This window comes from Capricornis sumatraensis, chromosome 19 (assembly GCF_032405125.1).
Source record: "Capricornis sumatraensis isolate serow.1 chromosome 19, serow.2, whole genome shotgun sequence".
Lineage (NCBI taxonomy): Eukaryota > Metazoa > Chordata > Mammalia > Artiodactyla > Bovidae > Capricornis > Capricornis sumatraensis.
The window spans coordinates 72,246,574-72,267,402 of NC_091087.1; the positions used below are offsets into that span (position 1 = coordinate 72,246,574).

The 20,829-nt window shown below is 60.2% G+C and overlaps 1 protein-coding gene across 2 annotated transcripts in view; it reads right to left on the reverse strand.

Moving 5' to 3' along the window:
• BEGAIN (brain enriched guanylate kinase associated) overlaps window positions 1-20,829 on the reverse strand; it is a 45,545-nt gene that overhangs the window by 21,945 nt on the left and 2,771 nt on the right. For both annotated transcript variants that reach the window (XM_068991020.1, XM_068991019.1), the window contains exon 2: window positions 5,019-5,047. In XM_068991020.1, coding sequence (XP_068847121.1) covers window positions 5,019-5,032 — 14 coding nt within the window. In that variant the 5' untranslated portion in view covers window positions 5,033-5,047. The remainder of the gene's footprint in view (window positions 1-5,018; window positions 5,048-20,829) is intronic.

The window sequence follows — 20,829 nt, forward strand, 5'->3', positions numbered from 1 at the left end:
AAACAAAACCAGCCAAAGCCCCCAAATCCCCAAAATTTGAACCCTTAAACAAAAATCCAAAACCCCAAAAGTTCCCCAAACAAAAATCAAAAACCCCACAAACCCAATCCCCCCAATTTAAAATCAGAAAACTCAGGAAACAAACCAAAAAGCAAAAAAAAAAAACTTTTTTTGAACCTCAAAACGCCCCCCAACCGAAAAATTTAAAACCCACAAAAATGAGAAAATAAAAAACTCAAAATTTAAAACCTCCAAAACAAAAAGCACAACTCCCCTCAAATCCCCAATGACAAAACAAAGAAACAAAACCTCCCCCCAAACCCCCCAAAACACGAAAAAGCAAACCACACACACACACACACACACACACACACAAAACCAAACCAACCAAGGGTGGAGGGGGTGGGGGTGCAGCGGCGGTCCACGACAAAAAGGAGCCCAACCTCAAAACCATGCACAAAAAACACTTTCAATAGGTTCATGACATCAGAAGGGTTGCTTAAACAAGGCACAAAAAGCTTCCATCAGAAAGTAAAAAGCCTAAAAGATTCGAGAAAAATTCAACAGAATTAAAATGAAGAACTTCTGTTCATCAGAGGACCATTGAAAGAGCCGGAATCCAGCAGCCGGCGGGAGGTGCCTCTGCCACACATGTGACCGGCGAGGGCTCTCTCTGAAGAGCTCCAAATCAATACCGCAACTTGATGGAAAAACACGCAGAAGTCACCCGCGAGGAAGCCCCAGCCGGCTGTCATCCAGGGCCGCGCAATTACCGCGCCCGGAGCAGCAGCCCCTCCGCCTGCAGCCTGGCAAGCCGGGGCTGGTACCCGGGTGCCCGGTGCGCGGAGGATGCGGAGATGCAGGAAGTCCCGGGCCGCGGGGAGGGTGTGGCCTCCACGCCGAAAGCTGGCCGTGCGCGAGCCGCCTCCGACCCCAGGACCCGCCCCCCTGCGCCCCAGCAGTGCGGCTCCAGGGTCCCCTGGGGCGAGGCTGCACGCTCGCGCCCCCCACCAGCCCCCAAACCCGGAGAGGCACGGTCACAGCATCTTCATTCGCTACGGTCCAGGCTGGAAGCGCCCGGACAGCCATCAGCTAATAACCAGATTGCAGCAACTTCACTCACAGCCGCCGCCGCGCCGTTCCGAGACAGCCAGCCATCCGCAGCTCCACGCACAGCTAAGGACGCCTCTCCAAAACATCATTGTTTTGGTGGGGGTTTAAAAGAATAAAAAAAAGCCAACCTGAAAAGCACAGGCTAAAAGACAGACATATACGTGAAGTTCTAGACCAGACAAGACAAAAAAACCAAGTCAGTTAGGGATGCTCATGAGCGGCCAGATGAAAAAAAAAAAAAGAAAAAAAAACAACAACCAACAAAAACCCAAGCAACCTTCATCACAAAAGCCAGGATCCCGGAGACCTCCGGGGAAGGTGGAGGGGGCTGTGATGGGGGAAGGGTCTTGTGGGAAGTTGTGGGGGGCGGCTCCCTGGGAGGCTGGCGGCACTCAACTTCTTGACCTGGGTGGTGGTCTTCTTAAAGTTAACCTCTAACCTGCACAGGGAATTATTACTTTTTCTAGGTGCCTATCACAGTTAACAACTTTGAAAAATTATGTTGTGGGGGAGAGGCGCAGACTGGAACAGGTTTGTGGTTGGGTTTCCGGCGCCCTTTCTGTGTCCCGCGTGCCTTGCGGGGCGACGGACCCACTTCACTCTGTGACAGACGAGGGGACTGAGGCTCACACAGCACAGTGGCCGTGGCGGGAGCCAAGGCGGGCGGACCAGTGCGGAGGACGGCAGAGGAGGGGATTAACCTGGGGATTAGCCGAGCAGTGGCTCGCACGGAGAGAGCCAGCTGGGACTTGTTAATATCTGCAAATATTTGAGTGTCACCCGAAGAGTTTTTCAAGCAGAAGCAGGATAGCTGAGGGAGCTACAGGCAGGGGGCATGCATCGGGTCAGAGCAGAGGTGCTGGACCTGGGGCTGGAGAAACGGACTTCCAGGGGCTTCTATCTGGGGTGGGGAGGACAGAGGACACCCCGCTTCCCCGACCTCCGCTCCCCACACTTCGCCGATCTCCCTGAACACAGCCTCGCTTCCTCAGGCCCCCAGGATCCTGCACCTCTTAGAAGGCTCGTCCTATCTGTCCTCCTTGCAAACTTCTATTCATTCTTTAAAGCCTTGGCTCAGGTGTCCCTGCTTCCAGGAAGTCCTCTCTGATTCCCCCAGCCAGTGTCTCCAACCTGGCATCCCTGGGAGCATGTGTGGAGGGTTTGGGTCCCTGTTCTGGAGGGCAGTGCACGAGCTGGATCACAGAGAGGGGAGTGAACCCACCTGGCGGGTGAGGGAGTAGAGAGTCACAAAAGCCACTGAGAAAAGATGACAAGGAGGGTAACTAGTTTGCCACGTGGACAAGAAGGTGGGTGGAAGGGCATTCTGAGCAGAGAGAACAGCATGGGCAAAGGCAGAGAGGCATGAAGGTGACAACTCGTTCGGGACCCAGAGGTGGGGGTGCAGTATGGGGTGGGCGCTGGGAAGGAGATCTCAGGCAGAGAGGGGTGAGTGCAGGGTCACCCCAGCTGGGGACCTGAGGATGACAATGAGCCCTGTGGTTCTTGGCCCTGCGGTGTGTGTGCTTGTGTGACAAGCATTGGATGAGGCAAAGGACCTGCCATCTTGGAGCTCAATTCAGATTCCTAGGTCCAGCCTGCAGTGAACAAGAGGAAGGATCCCAGCCCAGGGTCATCACTCTGGACACACAGGACCCCTTCCCTTGGACCACACATGAGTCTTTTCCTGCCTGGGAACCCATAGTTGTACAGCTCAGATGCCCCACAGCGAACATTTACCTGGATCCCTGCTGTGGGCCAGCTCCCAGGTGGGGTCTGTCATCCACAATAGCTCAGGTCATCCTCCCAACTGCCCTACAAGGTAAGGGTGGCTAGGATACCCACTTTACAGATGAGGAAACTGAGCCCCAGAGAGGGTCAGGACTTTGCCAGAGGACCCCACAGCCTGTGACCTACACTGTGGGGGCCATGCTGACCACCTTCTCCTACATCCCTTGGGCTTCTTGGTCCTGGACTCCTGACACTAGCTGCAGGGAGAACCTCCCAGGGGCAGCCCCAGCTCTGGCCAGGAAGAAATAGTCTGGAAAAGCCCTGAGGGAGCCCTGACACCACTCATGGGGTGAGAAGGAGAAGAGGGCAGGAGGTGCCCCAATTCTGGGAGGCTACGCTGGGTCCTGGCCACATGGGACCCCCCAATCCCACCAGTTCCGGGACTCTGCTTCCGCTGCCCGAGTGCAGCCCACAAGCCTGGGCCCCGGCCACTGCCACCAGTCTTCCGGATTTGGCTCAGGGAAGCCCTCCACCCACCCAGCAAAGAGATGCTCTGTGTGCTCAGCACCTGGGGCAGTGGGTCTGCCCAACTGGCTGGCCTGTCTGCCTGTGTTCCCAGCTAGGCGGGGCCATGTCTCTGTCCCTACTGCCCAGAGCACAGGGACAGGTGCTCCAGAGTCTAGGCTGGGCATGGAGAAAAAGGGAACGAGACACAGGACCTTAGAGGGCTCTCCCCCAACCCTGGTCTCAAGGTGCCCCATGAATGGTGCCTTTTTTCCCCAAGTCTCAGCTAAGTAGGGACCCCTCCTCCACAGAAAGCCCAGTCCAGTGGGGGTTCTGGCCAGATACAGCCAATGGGGGTATTGGGGAGGGTCCTGGGGGGTTCAGATCTGAACTCATCTACATGGCCAGAGCTCCCCCTGGACCTTGACCAGGACTAGGTGGGCTTGGCCAATGGACGTTTGGGACATTTGGATCTGAGCTCCTAAGCTCTAAGAGCCTGGACCCCTCCTTCCAGCCCCAGACAGATGGGTTCTGGTCCTCGGGGACCCACAGGGGAGGGCTGCACTCCAGCCCAGTGGCCAGAAGATGGCCCTGCTCTCATGTCCAGCCTGTGGCCAGTCCATGTGAGCCCACCTGTCTCCAGGCTCCCACCTGGGCATGCCCAGTGACCCATCCACGGCAGTGAGGGTCACTTGGGAAGGCCCCAGGACCCTCCCCAAGACCCAGGGACCTGTCCTGGAACAAGCTGGGCTCTGCCGGCTCCCTGCCCCTTGGGGAATGGGTACACCCGCTACCCAGCGTCCTCCCCTGGGATGCTGATCCTGGTCTTGGGAGGGGGAAGGAGGAGAGTTGGGGGAGGAGGCCAAGAGACCGCCCCAAGCCCAGGAGACTGTCCTGAAACCCAGAAGCCAGAGCTGGGCCTCCTGCCCACACTAAGTCTAGGCTCAGCCTTCGGAAGGAAAACACGAGGAGGGGGGTCGTGGGGGGGCACGCGCAGTATTCCCAAAGTGGGGGTCAGGGGGCTCGAGGGAAGTTATGAATATTCAAATCGACGGGTCCCGGGCCTGCCTCGAAGGGCGCCCAGTTGGAGTCCACCGAGGCTCAAAGTTTAGCACCTGGAGGGAGGCCGAGAGGGGAGCACTCCCCAGGCGCCGTCGCGGGATTCCCCCAAAATGGCTCCAAGACGCGACGGCCTGGCCAGCAAAGAGGACTCCATTCCCCACCCGTCCCCCAGCCCCACTGAGGCGTAAACTTAAGAGCTCAGAACCAAGCTGGGGGATAGGGGGGGCGGCCGGCGCGGGGGACTCGGTGCGTAACCGCAGAGCAGAGACCCCGAGGGTCCCAGGGGACAATCCAGAGTCCAGGGCAGGGCCCGGGGGATCGCGGAGGCCCGCGCGCGCGCGCGCCGGCCCGGCCCTTGGAGGCGCGCCCCCACCCACAGCCGCAGTGGTCCCAGCCCCGCCGAGGACCCCCGCGCGGGGCTCCCCGCTGTCTAGTCGCGCGCGCGCCCACACACGCACCACACACAGGCACACCGGCCCGGGCCAGCCGCGCTGGGCGGCCGCGGACCGTAGATGCGCTCGGGCACAGCAATCCTCTCCCCTTGCCCTCCCCAGCGCCCCCATCCCCGACCCCGGCCCCGGGAGCCCCGGCACGGAGGGCGCTCCACTCACCTGAGTTTCTCCATGTCTGCGGCAGAGGCCTGCGAGAAACCAAACGAGAGGGTCAGCAGGCAGGAGTCGTGCGCTCCGCGGCCGCGCCGAGCGGGGCTGGGCTCCGCGGGCACAGCAGCGGGGCACCCGGGCGCGCCTCGGTGGTTGGGAAGTCCGGCCCGCGCGCCCCCAGCCCACACGCACCGGCCGCGGTCCCGGGGACTCAAGGGGTGCGCGGGGCCTCGACCGAGTAACAGGTGAGCCCGCCCGGGCCGCCGCGCACCGAGTTACGCCCCCCGGGGAGAGGAAGGGGCTGGTCCGGGGACTCGGGACCGCACTGCCCGAGGCGATCCCGGTCTCGCCCGCCCGAAAAAGAAGGGACCCGGCCCGACTGCGTTAACTCTCCGGCGGCTGAGGCCCCCGCTGCACAACCCCCCAACCCCGCCCCACCCCGCCCGTTAACCCTTCCAGCCCCATGCTCCCTCCCGGAGGAAGCCAAGCCCGGAATTGCAGAACCTCCGAGTCGGAGAATGTTCAGACCGGGCAGTTGGGGTCCGTACAGGAGTGGAGAACCAGACACGCTCGCGAACCGAGGGTGCTAGCTGTCGGGACCTCAGACTCCTCAATCGGGGACCCTTCTGCCCTCAGCTTCTGGGGTCCGGGCCTGGCTCGCCCCTTGCGGGCCCAAGGGATTAACCCCTGCGCACTAGGTTCGCCAGCGGGGCTCCCTGCCGGGCTTGCGCAGACCCGCCCGCGCGCGGCTTGGAGACCCTCCCCGCCCAGCCCCGCGCCACTGGGCAGCCCCTCTGCGGGCCGGGCGGGGGGCCCACCCGCTGCTGTTAACCCTGCGGGCGCCAGCGAAAGACTGGGACCGCGAGCGGCCCGGGCGGGATCGCACTTCCTGCGCGGAGCGGGGGGCGCGGGGAGGGCTCTCCGTCGCCCGGGAGAGGCCTCTCCCGGGAGCTTTCCCTAGTCTTCCCGTACCATGCCTTGGATTCAAGGGGGACCGGAGGGGGGCTGCTGCGCCCAGGGACCACGCGACACACCTGGGAAGACTGATGACTGCCCATCCCGGCCCCTCGCGCCGGGCGCCGCCGCCGCGTCCGCCGGGAGCGCGCTCCGCTTCGGTCCGGGCCCCACGCCGCCTCCCCCACCGCCCCGCCGGGCGAGGGCGCAGCCCGGGCCGCCAGAGCCGAGCTGGAAGGCCCGGCCGGGGGCCCTCCGCCAGGCTCCGTCACCAATTCCCCGGGTGCTCGCTCGGGCCCTCCCGAGATGCCCCTGGCCTCAGTTTCCTCACCTGCGAGCTAGATTTGGGGGCGGGGGGAGCAGGACGAGGCGTTCTGTTGCCCTTCTGCATCGCAGACTGCGGAGGGGTTGGGGTGCGGGAAGGGATTTCAGACGAAAGGATCCCCGAGGCGTCTGGATTGGCAGCCAGACACAGTCCCCGACGCTCTAAAAGTTGTCGGAGCCCACAAGCCCAGACCCCTCTATATACCCTCCTCCCCCAAGACAAGGAGCTGGCCGATTGGCCAACACCTCCCCGACGCCCCCTATGTACCCAGGCCCACCTTTCCCGGGTTCCCATCAGCATGCTCAGCACACTTGATCCCAGCATACAGCAGGCGCTCAATAAACACGGACGAGGCATGCTTGAATCCTACTCCTCTGTGGCGTCTCTTTCCCTGCCTCTTCCCTTCTGGCTCTGAGTTCCAGGCAGCAGTCCTGTCCCTTCGCCAGGGCACCCCAGCACCCAGCAGGCCTGGCCTCCACCCCGCCAACGCAGGGTGGGAGGAGCCCTGCGTTGCCAGGGTCAGCCCCAACCCCAAAAGTCCAAGTGTCCCATCATCCACCCACGGGTGCCTCACTCATTCATTAGCTCGGGGCTTGGTTCTTGAGGTTCGGAGGCAGCAGCAAATGAGGTGAGCCCTGCCCTCCAGGGGCTAATGGTTGAGAAATGAAACCGTGGCTCCTGTCCCAGGAGTCCACCCACAGCAGAAGGGCTGAGGTCACAAGGACACCACCACCCAGCAGTCCTGTGTTCGTCATCGCGCTGGCCAGCTCTTCCTCCGGGAAGCAGTCTCTCCCATTTTACAGAGGAGGAGAGCTGAGCCCAGAGACTCAGCCCGGCTGGGACTGGCCCCCAAGCCTCAGGGACCTTTCCCATCCAGAGGCTGGGGACGCTCCTCAAATGTCTCTGGTTGCCTCCATCACTCACAGTGAATGACCTGCCAGCGAGTTTGTCTAAAATTAATAAGCATGTATTAAAATTTAATTATAAAAATCTAGCATTTATTATTTATATTGAATGTTTCAGCTTGTCTAAAAGGCCTGTCTTGGATTTTTCTGCCCCACGAAGGGACTCTAGGAGAGGATGCTGAGTCGCCCTGGTGGCAGGGGGTGGGCAGCGAGGGTGGGACAGAGGCTGACGGGGAAGAGGGGCTGGGGGTCCAGCCCTAGCACCTTAGCAGCCTCTCCCTTCACTCTGATGATCCAGACCCCGAGGCCTGGCTCTGATCCTACCAAGTCTCACCTTCTCCCCAGACCCAGCGCCCGTGTGGTCACTAATGTCCTCATCCTGAAAGACCACCTCCTCCAGGGAGCCCTCCGTGGAGGAGACCTAGCCGAGTTGTTGGGTTTGGCCTCCACAGAAGGTGTGTGCTCCCTGGGGCAGGGTCTATGTCTTTCCCAGCTAGCTGTGTCCTGGCTGTGTCTCCCCAGCACCTCACCCAGGGGGCTGGAGTTATGTGCGAAGCTCTGGGAAGCCGAGCCGAGAGCAATTACAGCTGTGTGCGGCTGGCCCCATGGGGAGGTGTTGTGCCTTTGGCAGCGGTCTTGCTGTTGAGGCCAGAGCCCTGGGTTCGAGTCTTAACTCTGCAGTTCATAACCATGAGATTCGGGGGGTATTCCTGAGATGAGGAAACCCAGCAGGAGCACGAATGGCCGGCTCTGAGTCCCCTGAGGTTAGTTGAGGCCTGTGGATGGGCTGGGCAGAGGAGACCCGAGGGGCACTGCCCGGTCCTCGGGCCGGAAGCAGCGCCTCTGTTACAGGAAGGGGCAGGGTGCTGGGCACCACAGCTCTGAGGGGCCTGTGAGCTGTCCATGGTCCCCAGCATGAAGAGAGGCAGCAGGAAATAGCCTCAAGGCTCCATCGGGCCCCTCCAGGGACCCACAGGCAAGGGAGGGCCCCAGTGGTCTCCTGATACAGGTGGGAACCCAGGTGGGCACTCTGGGTCTCTCAGAGGGACAGTCCATCCCTGCCCTGGGTGCCGTCCCTCCGGCTCACCCCAAACTCACAGCCCCGCGCCTATTGCTGCAGCAGACCTGTGACATTATCATTGTCTGCCCTGAACTGGCCTCTTGTCCCTCTGGGTGGTCCCACCTTCGAGGTGGTCCAGCCGGGTGGCCATCGTCTTTACTTCCCAGCCTCACACAAGCCCTCCGTGCTGGCTAAGCTGGACGGTGCCGCGCGCCTCTGCCTCAGTCCGCCTCTTCCTCCTGTGTCTCTGCCCGTGCTGGTCCCCGCCGCCCTGGCTGCTTGCCTTCCCACACCCTGAGCCCTATTCTGACGCCCCACTGACCACCGGAGCCCTCCTGCCTCCCTTCTTTCCCTGTCCCCAAGACTCTGAGCTTCCGGAGGGCCAGGTACAGCCCCTCCACCCTTGAGCTGCCCGTTCTGTGGCCAGCATGGCCAAGGACCCACGGAGGGAGGCAACTCGGTCACAAGTCAGGCCTCAGCCAGGGGTTGGGAAACACAGACTTGGCCTTGCCTAACCCTCTGCCCACACCCTCCCCCACCCCCTGCCCTTCGCTTGGCACACACTGGCCACCACGCTGGTCCCAAGCTCACCCAGCGTGCTCCTGCCTCAGGGCCTTTGCACTTCCTCCCTCCTGGATCGCTGCAGGGCTGGGGCCTTCCTTTCTCTGACCACCCACCCGGAGGAGCTCCTCTCTCCACCGAAGGGTTTCTCATCACACCCTGTCCCTTTGGACGCCACTCCTTTGGCCCTTTGGCCTGGCCCTGCCCCTGCGCTCCAAACGACAGCCCTGCTGGCAGGGGCACCTCTGCTTCGGCCGCGGCATCTCTGTCTCTACGGCCCGGCACCGCGGCCTCCAGTGAGCAGGCGGTGGCGCCCGAATGAACGCGGTTGCTCTTTCTCCCCAGCCAGTGGCACCTGCTCTCCGCCTCCAGCAGCCCCCGGTCTGCTCTCAAGGTCCCTCGTGGTCTCACTCCCATGCCGGCCCTTTCCCCCCGACCCCAAGGCTCACGATCATGCTGGGGATGCCCGAGCCCGCTTGGGGCCCGACATATATGCACCCGCAGAGCCCTGCCCAGGGAACCCCTCTGCGGGGGGGTCAGCCCTGCTCCGGCCCCCAAGAGCGGATGTGAGACTCCTTGCTGGACCGTCTGGCCCCGTCCTATTACGGCCCCCACCCCCCAGTCCTGTAATACCCGAAACTGTAGCAACAAGGAAAGCGAGGCCAGCTCAGAGGGGGGCCTGCCGGGCGCTCAGCCTGCCCCTCCGGCTCACCCCGTGACCCTGGGCAAGTCCCTGCCCTCCCATGTGGCCTGTGCTCAGTCCCCTGGGCCCTCCTGAGATCTACTTTGAGCCCCAGCTCCCTTGGTTTCTTCGGTATCCTGCTCCCTCAGCCCCTCTTCAAGGGGAGGAAACAAGCCCAAAACTACTGAGGGCAGAGGCGGCGGAGGGACCCAGATTCCAGATGTGGTCAAGAAAGCGGCCGCCCGCCTCCCGCTGATAGAGTCCTGAGCCTCCCATGCAGCTATGTAACCTTGGGCAAAACCCCTCAGCCTCTCTGAGCTCAGTGCCTCATCTGGGGAGGCTGGAAAGTCTTCAGAGGATGCTGTGAGTGCATGGGACCGTCTTGGAGGCAGGGCTGGCGAAGGGCTGTCGCCGCTCCTGAGCCAACCTTTTAATGCCATCACTCAGGGTGGACCCTCTTCGAAGAGGTTTTCCATTACTCCTTGCCCGCTTGCATTCATTCAACAAACATTCCCTCTGGGCCCTGTTCTAGGGGACTCAGCAGTGCACAAACTAAACCAGGGGAGCGTCTCTGCCCTCACGGTGCTGATATGCCCACAGCGGGAGGCAGACTGCCCAGGGCGCCATGAGGTGCCCCTCCTGCTCTGAGTTTGGGGGGCATCTGTTCACCAGCGGGGAGCAGAGATCAAGTCGGGGGTCTCGTGCGCCATCGTCAGAACTCTGGCTTCTATCTTGAGAGGATGGGACGCCCCCCCCACCCTGCAGCTGAACAGAGGGGTGCCCCTCAGGCTGCCGCGTGGAGGACACCCTGAGGCTTGAGTATGTGCCCCGGGAGTCCAGCTGGAGGCACCCACAATCCAGGGGAATGGGGCCCAGGGCGGATGTTCGGACATCCCAGTGGGGGCGTGGACGAGAGGGTAGGCGACAGGGGTTTGGAGCTCAGAGGAGGGTCCAGGAGATGTGGGTCTCCACGTGGTCCGCATAGAGACAGCACCTGAGCCCAGACACTGGATAAGACCACCAGGGAGCCAGCCCAGATCGGGGACAGGAGGGACTCTGCTGGGTGGAGGGGTTCAGGTAGGAGCGGAGCCAGCCCAAGAGGCTGTGAAGGGGCAGCCGGAGAGGTAGAGAGGCCGGTCTTAGGGCCCACTGTGCTGGGCACACAGCGATACCTTAGTTGGAACAGCAAGCTGAGCACTGATGGACAGGGGAGGGGCGGGTCCTGGCCCAAGGCCCCTCAGCAAGTTGGAGACTTGACCTCAAACCTTGGCTTGCAGCTGTCCCCACACAGGGCCAAGAATGTCCTTCCCCTTGGCTATTCGGGAGGACGCTGCTGTGGACCAGGAGGTGCCCTGTCCTCTCCCCTAGCCGCACCCCACACTTCTTCGCGTGGCCAGGGCAGGGCCTCAGGCCCCCAGCCGTGTGCCAGTGCAGATGGACTAGGCCCGCGACTGCAAACTGGCCTCCTGAGCTAAATCTGGCCTGCCAGCATGTTGTATTTGGCCTGCGAGAGGGTTTTAATTTTTTTTTTTTTTAAAAAACATTTGAGCCAACATTTAAAAATTGGGAGCGTTTACATTTTAAAATCCATATTTTTGGCTCCTGCTGAAATTTTGGAAGATCTGGCAACTCCGGCCCACATTCCCACGTGGCAGCAGTTGGGGAGCAGGGAAGCAAGCAGCTGCCCCCTCCAGAGGCACCTTGGGGGTCCCCCACTCTCCGCGGAGCAGCGCTGTCGCACCTCAGGCTGGCTGCACTGACTGGGAGCCTGGGGCCCAGCGGGTGGAGGGGCTTGCCTGAGGTCCCACGGGGGGAAGCCTCTTGGGCAGGATGCAAACGCAGCTCCGGAGACTCCCAGGCCTGGCCTCTGGGGTCTTGTTACCAGCCCCTGAAGGCTGCTGCAGAGCCCCCAGCCCTCCTCTTCTTCCTGGCCACTGGCTGGTGTCTCCTGCTCTTTTCTGCCCCTTGAGTTCTCAGGAAACCCCTGGCTCAAGTCTTTCACATTCTAGTATGAGCAAGCCTTGGTACTGGGTCTGTGGTGGTGGTAGTTCAGGGTCCTGGAGATCTACCATAGCGTCTTGTATGCTGGACAGTGAAGCGTCAGACCAGAGTTCCCCATGACCCCTCAGCCAGGCCTGGCAGAGGCAGGACTAGGGTCCACCTCATCTCCACCCCGCTTTCTGCAACCCCAGCCTGCATTGCCGCTTCCTCCTCAAAGGGGTTCATGATGTCACTCCAGGCACTGACCTTGAGAAACAGCTTTCAGACCGATGCCAGGAAGCCAGTGGTCTGCCCTGCCTCCCTGAAGCTCCAGCTTCACCCTGGGAACTGTTCCGGGGACACAAGCCTGTCCAGGCCAGGTAGAGGGGCTGTCCTGTCACCTGCAGCTCCCGTTGGCCCGGTGATCGGATTCCTGCTGCGTGCAGGCACCTGCGTGCATCACCTCCCATTCCCGCCATGCACGCAGCCTGGAGACACCGTGGGATGCGGCTTGTCTGGGCTCACTGAGCCAGGGTGCAGCCCAGCCAGGACTCTGCCGAGCTCTGCTCGCTGAGCCTAGCTCCTGGTCTGTGGAATGGGCCTGATCCCAGCATCTGTCTCACTGGCCTCTTTGGAGTATGTGATGCAAGGCTGGAGATGGACCACACATGACGCTGGGGTGGGGTGGGGGGCTGATGCCCACCTCCCGCTTCAAGGCGCCAATGCCAGCTCCTTGGGAAGGACATTCTGGCCGGGCCCTGGGACAGAGCCCTGCCCCCCAGCACCTGCTGTGGAGCCCTGACAGGTCCTGAAGACCCCGTGCAGCCTGGCAGCCCTGGGAGGCATGTGCGAGGAACCTTGAGACGGAATCCTCCAGCGGCCTGAGCATCATGGGGCTCCCCTGGGACCCAGTGGTCCCCAGAGTGAGGCGGCAGGGTGTGCAGGGCCAAGAGCAGAGGGGAGTCCTGGATCGCCAGGCCCTTGTGGAGGACACTGGGGATGCCAGGCTTACTGGGTGACTGCTGGACGCTTTCCACGGACAAGGCAAAAGAAAGCTCATGACCACCACCGCCCTTCCTCGGCTGGGGAAACTGAGGCTCAGAGCAGGCAGGTGATCTATCCAGGTCCTTGAGGTGACTGTACCCTGAGCTGAGAGCTCACCGGCTGCGCTCGGCCCAGCTGGTGGGAAGGGCTGGTAGGCTGCAAACACCCGGAACCCCCCAGCAGCCATGCCTCTTCCGGGCTCTTCCTGGAGAAAGAGGAGGTCAGGTCACTGGAGGCAATGACACCAGGGAGCAGGGCTGCAGGGGTCAGTTAAGGTGGCTGTATCGAACCCTGACTCCTCCCGTGGCCTCCCCTCACCTCTTCCCACGCCCCACCCTATATGTTGGGAGCACAAGGATGGCACCGACCCACGGGGCTAGGGGTGCACCAAGGTCAGGCACGGAGACAGAACAGCGTGGGTAAACACTCAGCAAGCATCAGCTCTCTCCTGTCGCCCAGGACTTTGTTTCCACAACAATCCCTCAGGGCTTCCCTGGCGGCTCAGTGGTAAAGAATCCTCCTGTCAGTGCAGGAGACAAGGGTTCGATCTCCGGTCCGGGAAGATTCCCCACATGCCTTGGAGCAAATAAGCCTTTGTGCCACAGTGATTGACTCTGCGCTCTAGAGCCTGGAAACCGCAACTACTGAGCCCCTGCTCCGCAACAAGAGAGGTCACGGCAGTGAGAAGCCAGCGGACCACAGCTGGAGAGTGGCCCCGCTCTCCGCAACAAGAGAGGTCTCGAAAAGCCCAAGAAGCAACGAAGATCCAGTGCAGCCAAAAAGAAGGAAATAAATGTAACGAGAAACAGAATCCCTCCCTGCAGGGAGGTCATTCTTGGGAGGGGTCTGGGCGAGATCTCCATTGCCCTGGCCCCGTGGCCCGACCTCAGTCCTGTGCCCGGAGTTGTCAGGAGGGGACAATGTCCTCAACAGCCCGTAAGGACCTGCCCCGGCCCCAGGGGACACAGATGGTTTGGGAGATGAAGGTCAGTCCCGAGGTGGGGGTCCTGCTACCCTGACACACCACACAACCCGACTCCCCAGAAGCCAGAGTGTGTGTGTATGTGTGTGCGCGCCCGTGTGCGTGTGTGCGTCTGGAGGGCGTGCTGAGGTGCTATTCAAATACAAAGACCTCAGTCCAAGTCCAGGCTTCTCAGGAGGCCCTGGGGCAACTCAGGACCTCAGTTTCCAGGTCCATCAAATGGGCAGCTGTGAAGAACCTGGGCCCACCTGTCTACCTGACAGGCCGTGACATCCTACCTCACATGGACACGACTGACATTCAAAACCTGAAGGAAACATCATAGGAAATCCTGTGATAAAACAGTGAGGTCTCTGCTAATAGGGGAGTGATATTATTATTATTGCGATGAATATCCTTGTTGTCTACTCATGGATACTCCAGAAATAGCCTCCTGCCCTAAATCCGGAGGTTTCACCCTAGAGGTCCATTCTTTGGGTTCTTATGGCCTTTGCCATTCCAGTGACTATGAAAGAGGCAGTGAGGAGGGAGCTCGGTAGGGTCGGCCAGAGCTGGTGGGGAAACGGCCCCCGAAGGGAGCAGGGCAGGGGCCCAGCAGATCTCTGTCCGCTGCCGACTGGGGGATGGGCGGGGGCTGAGACTCACCCGGCCCAGAGGCCTCCGGGGGGAGGCGGCCCGGCCTCCACGCTTGCTGCTGCCCACGCGAAGCCCAGTGGTCTCCACGGCCCGGCCCGGCCCGGCCCCGCTCACAGCCTCCGGGGCGATCTCCGAGGAGAGCTGGGGGCTCAGGGCCAGGATCTTCTCTGGGGCGGTGGTTCCAGCGAGGGCCTCCTGGGCTGGACCTGGGTCTTGCTCACCAGGGGAGGGCTCCGGGCTGCGGCCCCTGGGCCCCCGAAAGGCCTCCAGCGTCCCAGGGTCTAGGACCCGCACGGCGACCTCATCCAGGAACCTGGAGAAGGGCAGTCTGGCCTCCCGTCGGCGGCCCAGCCAGGCCAGGGGGCCGGGGGCCGGTCTGCTGCCCGTACCCGGGAGCTCGGGGGCGGACAGGGGGCCAGGTGAGGATTTTGTAGCCTCCTGGTCAGGCTGTGCTGCTGCCCAGCCGGGGTAAGATGGTGGGCCCTTGGGGTTCCGACCTGAGGTGGGGCTTGGTTTGCAGCCTCTAAGGTCCTCCCTGCAGGCCTCCTTCCTGGGGGCCTCGGCCCTGGGCTCCGTGAGGGAGCTGGGGCCATCCTGCCTGGGGCTACCGGGGTCTGGGCCCTGTGTCTGGGAGCCGGCCCCCGAGAGCATCCTCCTCTGTCAGCCCAAGGTCAAGCCTCTCCAAGTACCTTGCTGACCCCCACTTCCCTCTTCCCACGTGGCTGGGGGCCCTACACCCTCTGCGGGGGCAGTGCAGGGTCACTGGTCCCTCACTGGCCAGAGTGATCAGCTGAGTGCCCGCCCCCATCGATTCAGACAGCACGTGGCAGGGGGCCTCCCGCCCCCTAAATTGATTCTTACTAAATGGGAGCCGGGCTTCAGGGCTTAGAAAGTGCTAGAGAAGCAAAGGTCATGTCCTGAGCTCTGCGTCTGCCTGGGGAGGTAGCCTGAGCTGAATGAACACCCATTGTGTGTCAGAGGGCAAGCCTCACAAACGCCACTCAGCACTTCTCCTCATCTCTGCCAGGTGTGAGCTGGGCTCAGGGACATGGGTGAACATGTGGCCTGATGGAGGGGAAGTAGAACTGCCTCCGTCCGGCATAATCGGAGGGTGTGGTAGAGACCGCTGGCTCCCCAGTGTCATCCCACTTTTCTCATTAGTGAAGAGTCCTCCTTTCATTCTGGGTGGCAAGATTTCCCAGGCTCCTTTGTAGCCAGGGACAGCCAATGAGATATAAACAGAAATTACTGGGCATGACTACTTAAAAGGGATCAGATAGCTTGCCTGTGCCCTTTTTGCTCCCACTCCCAAACTCTACTTCTTATATAGAACATGCAAGTGATGGTTGGAGCTACTGCAGCTATTTTGCACCATGAGACAAATTTGAGGCAGAAGCCACATATAAAGGTTAGAGGAGCAGAAAGACAGAACAACCTGGGTTCCTGATGACCACTGAGTCATCACACCAGTGTTGGACCACCTGGCTCTGACACTGGCACTTCTTTAACTTGTGAGAAATAACCCCTGTCTTATTTAAGCCATAGTTATTTCCAGTCTCTGTTACTAGCAGCTGTTTGCATTTCTTCACTGATACACAGGGGATAAGGTTAGGAATCACGGTTGACCAGGCTATGAACAAGAGCATTTGGCAGATGGGGGCCCAGAGTGTAGTTAGCTGGGGAGTGGGGAGAGGGAGATTACCCCAGAGAAGGGCCAGAGCCAGTCCCAGGCACTTGCTCTTTTGTATGAAGGGAGACTCACTGATGCCTCTCAGGAAGCCAGGGATCCAGGCAGGACTCCTTCCTGGGATGCAGCTGCGTGAGTCAAAGGATGGCTCACCAGTGGGTGCAGCCCCAGGCCTTTGGCCGTGATCCCCAGCCCTGGTCTGTGGCGCCGCTTGGAGGATGGCCTAGGCTGTTTTTAGCGCTGCCTGCCTGCGCTGTATACCTAGGGCCTCTGCCCACCTGGCAAATACTGGATGCCTCCCATCAAGTGCTGGGGACCCCTTCTTCTCTGAGCTCAGCTGAACACCTCTGTGAATGTCTCATAGCACCTGTGACTGAACGTCTGAAAAACTTCATGAGCTCAGCTGCCCAGGTCAGGGATGGAAGCTGTCTGCACCCTCCCTCTCCCCCTCCCCACACCATACCCCTAACCACCAGGACCTGACCATTCAGCCTCTCTCAGACCTGGCTGCCTCCCTCCATCCTCACCATCACCTAGCTGGTCCCAGGTGACACCATTCTCACCTGGACACCTATAATCACCTCTCCCTGGGGCCACTGACCCCAGCTTGGTCCACTCCACAAACAAGCTAGTGTGAACTTTGAAACTCACAGACCAGATAACCAGAAAATGTCACACATTCATACGCCCTGCAAGGCGTATAATGGCCCAGGGTCTTCTCTGCCCTCACCCGCAGAACACCCCAGGAACTTCCATCTACTTCCTGAACGTACCAAGCCCTCACTGGTCTCAGGGCCTTTGCACTTGCTGGTCCCTCTGCAGGGGAGCATTCCCCCTTCCCCTCCTTGGCATCACCTAACTCCCATCTACCTTTCAGGGCCCCATCTACCTTACTCCTTCCACCCTCCAGATCAGATCAGGTACCCCTGCGGCAGCCTCGTAGCATGACCCCTAGCTGCAACTGACATTTTCACAAGAATCTGCTTATCACATGTCCTCCTAGAAGGCGGGCCCCACTTTACCCCAGCTCTCCACACAGGGCCCAGCAGGTTGGAGGCGCTCAACCAGCAGTTCTCAAATGAATGAATAAATGAATGCACCCCAATGCTGATGCTGAAGCTCCAATCCACTGGCCACCTGACGAGAACAGCTGACTCGCTGGAAAAGACCCTAATGCTGGGAAAGATTGAAGGCCAAAGGAGAGTGGGGAGGCAGAGGATGAAATGGTTGGATAGCATCACTGACTCAAAGGATGTGAATCGGACCAAACTCTGGGAGACAGTGAAGGACAGAGGAAGCCTGGCGTGCTGCAGTCCACGGGCTTGCATGGAGTCCAGCCAGGACTTAGCAATTGAACAACCACCACCACCACTATCCCAGGTTCAGACTGTCCGTTCATAAGCATCTGTGGCCTGGTGTGAACTTCCTCTGGCTGGGCACGAGACAGAACATGGGAGTCAAGGGCCTGAGGCTCTTGGGAAGGCCATAGTGTCCCCGTCCACTTCTGCTGTCCTCTGAAGGCCACCTCTTTACACTTGGACAACCCCCTCCCAGCAGCAGTCATCCAGCTCTGCTCCACAACCAGTGTGAACTAAACCTGGAGGCTGGCAGATCCCAGGTCAAGTTCACCTCCAACACCCCAGCTGACCTTGGGCAAGTCACGTCCTCTCCCGATCACCAAATGCCAACTGAGCAGCACCCAGCCTCGAGCAGTGATGCAGGAGAGTGTACAGGGCCTGCTAGAAGCCTTCGGCATGGAGCCCGGCATCTCGTGGGACCCCAGGACCCCTCAGCCCGGGGGGCTCTCAGGTGGCCACCCCCCTGCTACATGCTGTCACAGGAATGTTCTGGGGGCCTGGCCAGCCGGTCCTCCGAGCCTCTCCCAGAGTTGCCGGGCTGCATCAGACAAGTTCTTGTTGTCATAACAACCCGCTGGCTCTCTGCCGCCTGGGCCCAAGGCCCCAGAGGATGCTGTCGCCGGCTCGTAGCCGGGGCCTGCTCACCTCTCAGCGCCCTGGGCTGCCTCTCCTGAGAGGGCTTCCAGCCCCTGCCTCTTGGCTCATTTGCTCCACCCCCTTCTCGTTTCCTGGGCCCCTACTGTGTGCCAAGCTCCACAAATCCTCACCCACTTCTGTGAGGTGGGACTGCCATGAACTCTGTCTTATGTTTAAAGGAGCAGGCTCTCGCGGGGGCCAAGCGACTCATCTGAGGTCACGGGGCTCAGATGTGGCAGACCCAGAGAGGGGGCTTCAGGCCCTGTTTCACTCCAAGACCCCCGCAGCCCCTCCTCCACCACCCAGACCCACCTTGCCCCCAAGGATGGGAAGCTGGCCAAGGTCTGTGAGCTCCAAGGGAGGGCGGACCCAACTTCGGGTTGTCTCCTGGATCTGGACCGGTGAGAACTGGCCCTAGGGCGCTGGTGGGACCCTTCGGGGCTGGGGGGTGGGGGGTGGGGAGGGTGGGGGTGGAGAGGGCAGGTTGAACATTCACTAAGCACTCCAAACATCACCTCGCTAACCCTCATGGCAACCCCCACCCCCAAGCTGGGAGGTGCCATGCCTTCTCTTGGAGTAGGACCCGGGCTGACTGGTAAACAGCCACGGCCTGCCACACGCCAGAAACCATAGGCAACACCCACAGGAGCGCAGCTGCCTTCCAAGCCTCCCTCACTCCAGTGCGGAAGTTTCTATTACAGCCCCCTCCTTCACAGATGAGGACATTCTAGGTCTGAGGATTCTCACGCTTTCACCATGCTGCCTCTGCTTCTGGCTGTTTCTGTGCTGGCCTGAGAACCCGCGAGGGCGGCCGCAGCCCCGCATCCGTGCCCTGGGGCGTGCACTCACACCTTTCATCTGCTAGCATGTACCAATCTCCACATGCCTCCACGCCCGCACCAGCTGTCCGCCACCCATTCATCCACGTATCCATCCCTGCATCCACACATCCATGAGGAAGAAGGGCTGGGGCCGAGTTCAGAGTTCAGGGGCACGCACTTGAGCCATCCAGACCTTCCAGGAAGTCTCCCGGGACACGGGACTCCCTGCAGGAGTCCCTGCTTGCTTGCCTGTCTTTACAAGAGGCCACACTGCGGCCTCCTGGCTCCCTGAGACTGTCTTCCAGCCCTGCAGCCTCCCTGCTATGGGATCATGGAACGGGAAGGTCTGGGGTTACGTGAGCTTGGATGCTCCACCCACCCACCTCAGTAACCACTTATCTGCTAGCCGGTACCCACCCATTCGCACACTTCCGTGCCTGCACCTGCCACCCGCCACCCGTTCATCCATGTATCCATCCTTGTCATTTGTGTCTTGTGTCCACACATCCATCTGTCCATCATGGATGCAGCCACCTGCCAACATGTGTCCATTGCTGCAGTGATCCGCCCTTCCACGCCTGTATCCATGCATCACTAATATATCCTCAAGCACCTAGCCATGCACTCTTCCTGTATCCATCCATCCACTCCTCTGTCCTTACATCCATCATTTTATTGACATTATTCAAGTCCCCATCCATCCACCCCGGCATCCATGCATTGACTGAACCCATTAAGCATCCATCCACTTTCTCATGCCTGTATCCATCCATCCTCTGACGTGGACTCCTGTATCCATCCAGCCTTTTATCCATTCGTCCATGACACCTATCCACCCATTTTAGAGCCTTCCATCCACGCATGTATCAGTCTTGTCATATGAATGAGAAATCCATCTATCTATCAATCCCTTCTTATAGCCATCCACGGATATCTTCTATCCATCCAGTCCTATCCGTATCAGTTTGTTCATTCGTCTACTCATCCATCCCTTTCTCAACACTTAGGTCCATCAATCTCTCCTCCTATGCATCTATCCCTCTAGCTTCCTGGCCATCCATCCGCTGGTCTGCCCTGCCACACGCCTCCCACCATATCCATTCGTCTACAATCCACCCACCGGCCTCTGCAGTCCACCCCACATTGCTTCTCCATCCGGATACACTGGGATCCCAGCATGGACCACCAGAACCATGATTGGAGCTTTGGCATCTGTCTTCCCCAGGCAGGACCAGGTCTGGCCCATCCACATCCCTGACTTGGGTCAAGGCTGCTAGTTGAACAGATGACTGCAGTCCCGTGGCCTGGCTCAGAGCTAGGGACGAGCTGATGCCCCCGCCCCAAGAAGCCCCCAGGGACTGCAGTGGGAGCCTCCAGATCCACAGCCTATTGGGGTTGGAGCCACTGCTCGGCCCCCTTCCTGGCTGGGGGGCCGTGAAAACCACCATCACCCTCCTAACACCATCATTCCAGTCAAGGTCTGTGTCTCCTGGCAGACTGTGAGATCTTGAAGGGTGAGGTTTGTATCAGATTCACCTAAGTGGTCCCAGTGAACGGGGTGGAGTCGGGGACACGGGGAGAGTATGCTAAAGGGGATGGAGAAGTCATCCACTTACTCACTCCTTCATTCCTGCAGTACTGAACCGGCAGAGACAGTTCTGGTCAGCTCTTTCTGCCACTGGCTATCACCAAGGGCTTGTTCTCAGGCCATGGAAGCCACTCCTCTGAATGAGAGAGGCGTTGTGCCTCAGAAACTGAGCCCCAGAGAGGGCAGGGTTTTGCTCAAGGTCACACAGCAGAGGAGGAACTAGAACCCAAGACTCCAGACTCCCATCTAGGCCTCTCCTCCTAGCAGGCTAGTGACCTGCTCTGGGGCAGGAGGGGGAGCCAGGAGGGGAATGCTGGGAGCAATTCTAGGCCAACCCGGTGAGCCTGGGGTCACCCCTGGATTTGTCCCCAGAGATCTCTACCTGCTATGAGAGGAAGATCCTCCCCCAACACACACACACTTGACCTCCAACACTTCGGCTGGACCGAGCCTCCTCTGAGGCAGGCGGTAGACGGACCCCACCCTACAGGGTAAGGTGACTGGAGATTCATTCGCTGCAGACCAAAACTCTAAAATATCAATAGCAGGACGATTGAGAGAGGAAGCTAGGCCTTGCCCAGACCACATATTTCCCATTCGC